At 37.5% G+C, this 6,000-nt stretch overlaps 1 protein-coding gene across 3 annotated transcripts in view; it reads right to left on the bottom strand.

Annotated features, from left to right (window-relative positions):
* Positions 1 to 681: 681 nt before the first annotated feature.
* Positions 682 to 6,000, bottom strand: part of AFTPH (aftiphilin) — a 63,029-nt gene continuing 57,710 nt past the window's right edge. For 2 of the 3 annotated variants that reach the window (XM_061211194.1, XM_061211195.1), the window contains one exon: positions 682 to 1,793. In XM_061211194.1, the coding sequence (XP_061067177.1) occupies positions 1,649 to 1,793 (145 nt within the window). In that variant the 3' untranslated portion in view covers positions 682 to 1,648. The remainder of the gene's footprint in view (positions 1,794 to 6,000) is intronic. The other variant, XM_061211196.1, reaches the window with a different exon arrangement.

Below are 6,000 nucleotides of genomic sequence, written 5' to 3'. Positions count from 1 at the left end.
AAAGCCTTCTCTGAAAAAAAAAAAAAAAAAAAAAGTTGGGGAAACGGCAGGAGATGGACTGGATAAGCATTCTTGCTCCAGGCCTTACTTAAATTACACTCAGGCAACTGTTCCAATGGCCCATGTAATAACCTGGCAACACAGGAACCTCTGTCAATGACAGAGGTGCAGAAGAGTTCCAATGGAACATTCCCATGGCCGATGAGGTGGGCTACTGTTGGGCTGATTGCCTGTTTTTACTGAAATACGTCATGTGACTTTTTGCTGAGGCAACATCTAATCTAATAACAATATTTTAAAAGTGCTTTTAAGAAATTTTCTGCTCACCTTAATTTCATGCATATATTTCCTTGGGAAGAAAAAAAATTCCCTACAAATCCCTATTTAACTTTGCCAATTCTGATGAAGATACATTATAATGATCATGGGAATTTCTTGTATGATCTCATGTTCTACATAAAAACAGCTCAGCTACTTAAAGGGTTGATTCAAATTCTTATGGGTGAGAATCTAATTCTTCTTGGTTTTAATAAACTGGAAGCCCTACCAAATGATTTCCTCTGGATTGAAACACATTAAGATGAAATAAAACTTAACGTTCAAATTCATTACATTTTCCCTCAGATACCGAAGTACAGACACCAGGCTAAATTTCTTTTAAATTATTTTATTTTTGTGTAAGCTAAAAGGAAATTTACACACTGAAATCTCAAAAGACCTTGGGCATGCACATTAACCTTGTTAGAGGTTCCTCTACATGTCTCTTTTTTTCCATAGGAATTTCCCCAAACATTTAAAACCCATAGTTTTTACTGTATATACAGCCTAAACCATAGCAATCTATGATTATGTCATTTTACACTGTGCAAAATCCTCAAAAAATAGTAGTATGATAGAACAAAAAAATCAGTAACAAGTAAATTTCATGGTAAGACATTCATGTAATTTGGTCCTTCTCTAAACCAAACTGATTTAAAACAGACAGACACAATCTCTTTAAACCCCTTCAATCAAGTTCTGACAATGATCCATACCCTAGAACAAAAGCGCAATCGATGAAAGTGCCTTGCAAAAGGTCAAACAGCAACAGGCCAGACTGAAAAGATTAAAAAAGAGCACAAAAATGGTAACAAAAGCCAGATCTGAAACAAACCCACCACACATAAAATTAAAAAAAAAAAATTTAAACAGGGACTTGGAGCTTGTTTATGAGAGCAAAAGTAATTCAGTGTATGATGTGAAAAATTAATAGGACAGCCAATGCAATCTGAAAAGACTGAAGGGGATTTCACAGACAGTGGAGATTTGACTTTTTAGTTTTCATTTTTTTATTTCAAAAGTTTTGTAAGAAGGACACCACCAGTGTATTTCACAAAGACATAAATGTATACACCCCAGCAACACAAAAAGAATAAATCTTCAAAAATGTTCACCTCGATTATTTACATTTGTTTCTAATATAAATTTAGGACTTCAGTATGTAAATAAATATACATTACTATGTATACCTTTCTAGTGTGGCTTACCAACAAATCAGCTGAACTTTAATTTTTTTTTTTTTTTTTAATTAGAGCAGGTATGCTTTTGATGGTGGGGAAGGGCTGGAGGGAAGGAAAAGCAATTGAAACCGTCCAGTTCACGTCAGTCATCAGTCTGCCTTCTCTTGGGAGCTTGTGGAAGGTGTCAAGGTGGTTGGGAACATCAACACCTTGGCATGCATGAACGTCAGGTCAGGAAGGTTGGCGATCACCTTGATGGCTTCTTCACTCAGGTGCTCTTCTCTTTTCGGTTTCCTGTTGACAAATGAAAAAAGAGAAGTGTGTTAAAGTGACTTTTGCTGTAGGTCAAACGGGAGAAAATCTACTCTCAAGGTAGACAGCAATCTGTGGGGACTTGAGTTATCTTTCCCTCTGCCAGTCCCTGAACCTCATAATACCTTTGTGTTGAGTGCTCCCTGTGCCAAAGGCCAAATCTCTTACAAAGATTCACACCAAATTTATGTATGTTCATTACAGTTAGGCATGTACATAGACATTCACATGTACCTATGCACAGCTCGCAGCTCTATTTAAGCTTAGAAGCATCTACCTAGGCATACTTTTAAAATGTTACTAGGGAACTCCCTGGTGGTCCAGTGGTTAGGATTCCGTGCTTCCACTGCAGGGGTCACGTGTTCGATCCCTGGTCGGGGAACAAAGATCCTGCGTGCTGTGTGGCACAGCCAAAAAAAAGTTACGAAGCAGAAATATAATGCTGAAGCCCTAGTTAATAACACTCTGCCCAACTGGATTTCCCCCTCCCCCCTGAGAAACTACCAAAGTTGCCTCAACATAAAGCAAAGTGTCTGGCACAGTCCTTGTAAGTCATTTTAACCTCAGGCTTTCTTCAACCCCAAAGGGGAATTCCAGGACAGAAAGCCCTCAGCTCAAAAACACCCAGCCTCTGCCCCACTGGGATGCAGCTAGATGGTAGGTCCAAAGGCCGCAGCACTAGGGCCAGCTACTCATGCCGAGAATGCACCCGGGCAGGAAGGACTCAGGGAGAGGGGAAATCTCGAAATCTGTTGGGTCCTATAGATGAAATGCCCCTAATATAAGAAGTGAGCAGCATGTCGACACAGGGAAGAAGAGCTCCTGCTGACCCGGGTCTTCCCAGCAGGTGAGCCACAGAAAATGCCAATTGAGCCTCGAATGTGGCTCAAATTGAGCACATGATTGTAATCCAATCTTTATTTTTTCTAGGATGTTAAATATACTGAAAGATAGCTGCAGTCATAAAGATATTAATTTTAGATCAAAGTAATTTAAAATTGTTGACTCTAAAAGGCCCAATTCTCTTTTATGGTAAATGATAGTTGGTACTCTATTAGGTGTGACACAAGTTATTTCTTCCACCTAAGTATTTTCTTTGTCCTTGGGATGAGGTGCATGAGGTCAGGAGATGAAACAAGAAAGAAAAGATAGATGCAGGTCTTTGTTTTATACCTGGACTTTTCTGTTGTTACCACATTTAAGTTCAGGCTGAAATAAAAAGATTTTACGGAACGACTGAAAAATCAAACATCAGACTTTTAGGACCAAAGTTCTTCAATATGGGGGTCAGCTTCAGGCACACTGAAACCATCAGTAGATCAATCAATACTGAACTCAGTTCCAGGGTTTCTCAGAAGAATGGAATAGCACTCCAAATTTTTTCTGATTAAAATCTACATTTTTAATTGCACTTAAATCCTGGTAAAACTATTAAGTGGATGGTTGATGGGAAGTTGCCTATCTGCATCATTCCAAAATAAAACCAGATAGTTCACTTTTTAGTCTCAAAGTGAAAAACTGGAAGACTACATGGGAAAGGGCAGCATCTCACCATGGTCAATCTTAGCATCACTCACGATGGGGTCAACCAGACATTATGTGTCTTCTGATGCGATACAACACCTATGATGTATTCCAGCCAAAAGGTTTTACCTGAATCCATCAAACCTTTAGATATAATGTCCAGTTTACAGGAAATAAGGGGAATAGAGAAATATTTGAAAACTACTTGAAGGAAGCAAATGGACAAATCCACAGATTGAGACGTTCTGCAGGACAAGTGGACCAATCTTTTCAACAAGTTAGTGTTATTAAACTGAAAAGCAAACAGAAGGGATGGGGGTAGATAGACTAGGTTAAAAGTGACTTAGCCATAGCAGCTAGGTACAATAGTCCTAGATTGGATGTTGATTTGGAGAAAGCAGAGAGAAAGGACATTGTTGGGGAATTTGAATACATATAGCCTGGGTATTAGATGAAATGAAAATTTACTGAAATCAATAGATGGAGACCACTGACTGCAAGGGAAGGCTCAATTCCGTATAGACTATAAAATCTCCTTTTTGGTTAAAGCAACACCCATATGTGTATATTTGCAAAGACAAACATCTGAAAGAATATGCACTAAGGAGTTATAGTGATCTGACTGGTAAGAATGTGATACTTTCATTAAAAAATTTTTGTCTATTTTCTAACTTTCTACTCTTACTGCGTCTGTAAAGATAAAAAATTATTAAAAACAGTAACCAGTAAAATTGCACCTAAATGGACTTCCTCATTCGTGGAGTGCAGTTGGGGTGTGGGGAAGGAGAACAAAGAAGTTTTCACCCAAGGAATGGTTGGTAAATATTATTCTAGAGTTTCTACCAATTGCCTTATTTCAGAGACACTACTTGAAGGCTGTCTGAAGTTGTATTTAAAAATACGAAAAAGTTTACACAGTTCATAGTTTGTGCATTTATCTGTAGTTGCTATGCGTTGATGTGATCTAGTTTTCTTAGAATATAAGAAAGAAGAAAATGCTTGAGGGGAATTTGAAAATAAAAAGTTACATCATGACCTTTCCTCGAAGCCAAAGGCAGTGACCTAATTTTGATTTATACTCTCCCTAGTGAAGATTTATCCTTTTGGCCAATGCAGTACAATTAAGAGTTCAGAAATCAACCCATACATTTATGGTTAAACTGATTTTCAACAAGAGGGAAATGGGGCAAGAACAGTCTTTTCAACAACCAGTGCTGGTACAACTGGATATCCACGTGCAAAAGAATGAAGTTGGACCCCTGCCTTACACCATATTCAAAAATTAATTCAAAATACATCAAAGGTCTAAGAGTTGAAACTTTAAAACTCTTAAAAGAAAACCTAGGTGTAACCCTTCCTGACCTTGAAGTAGGCAATGGTTTCTTAGATATGACACCTAAGGCACAAGCAATGAAATATATATATGTACATATTTATGTACACATATATGTATATCTATATATAGAGATATATATACACATATACGCATATATATAGGGCTTCATCAAAATTAAGAAATGTTTGTGTTTCACAGGACACTACCAAGAAAGTGAAAAGACAGCCTGCAGAATGAGATAAAATATTTGCAAATCCTGTGTCTGATAAAGGTCTAGTATGCAGAATATGTAAAGAGTTCTTAACAACAACAACAACTTCCCTAAAGAAGAGATACAACTGGTCAATAAGCACCTGAAAAACTGCTCAATATCATTGGCCATCAGGGAAATGTAAACCAAAATGACAATGAGATATCACTTCATACCCATTGGGATGACTATAATCAAAAGACAGTAACAAGCTTTGTGAGAATGTGGCGACATTGGAACCCTCAAACCTTATTGGTGGAAATGCAAAATGCGGCCACTGCTTTGGAAAACAGTTTGGTAGTTCTTCAAAAAATTAAACATAGTGTTACCATATGACCCAGAAGTTCCACTCCCAAGAAAATTGAAAGCATTTGTCCACACAAAAACTTGTACATGAATGTTCATGGCAGCATTACTCATAACAGTCAAAAAGTGAAAACAACCCAAATGTCCATTAATTGATTAATGGGATAAGCAAAATGTGGTATAGCCACACAATGGAATATTTTGCAGCCATAAAAAGGAATAGAAAGTGCCAATACATGCAACAACTTGGCTGAGCTTGAAAACATTATGCTAAGTGAAAGAAGCCAGACACAAAAGGCTATATAATGTATTATTCTGTTAGTATGAAATAACCAGAATATGCAAATCCATAGAGACAGAAGGCAGATTAATAGCTGCCAGGGGCTGGGAAAACTGGCATATAGGGAGTGACTGCTAATGGGTACGGGGTTTCTTTCGGGGATGATAGAAATCTTCTGGAATTAGATAGTGATGTTCTGGAATTAGATAGTAATGTTCTGGAATTAGCAGTAATGGTTGTACAACCTTGTGAATATACTAAAAGCCACTGAATTGTACACTTGACAAGGGTGAATTTCATGGCATGTGAATTATATCTCAATTAAAAGGTCAAAAAAAAAGAAAAGAAAAAACCATGCATGCCTTTTGGCAACTAGTCCTCTGGCCTTATAATCTTCAGTTAGAGGTCTGTGGCTACTAACTACCTGGCTGCCCACTGATTAAGATTAGGAAGTAATTTTTCTCTATATTAGAAAAGGTAAGCAAGAAGATGG

This window comes from Eubalaena glacialis, chromosome 14, assembly GCF_028564815.1.
Source record: "Eubalaena glacialis isolate mEubGla1 chromosome 14, mEubGla1.1.hap2.+ XY, whole genome shotgun sequence".
Classification (NCBI taxonomy): Eukaryota; Metazoa; Chordata; class Mammalia; order Artiodactyla; family Balaenidae; genus Eubalaena; species Eubalaena glacialis.
This window is presented reverse-complemented; position numbering and strand designations above follow the sequence as displayed.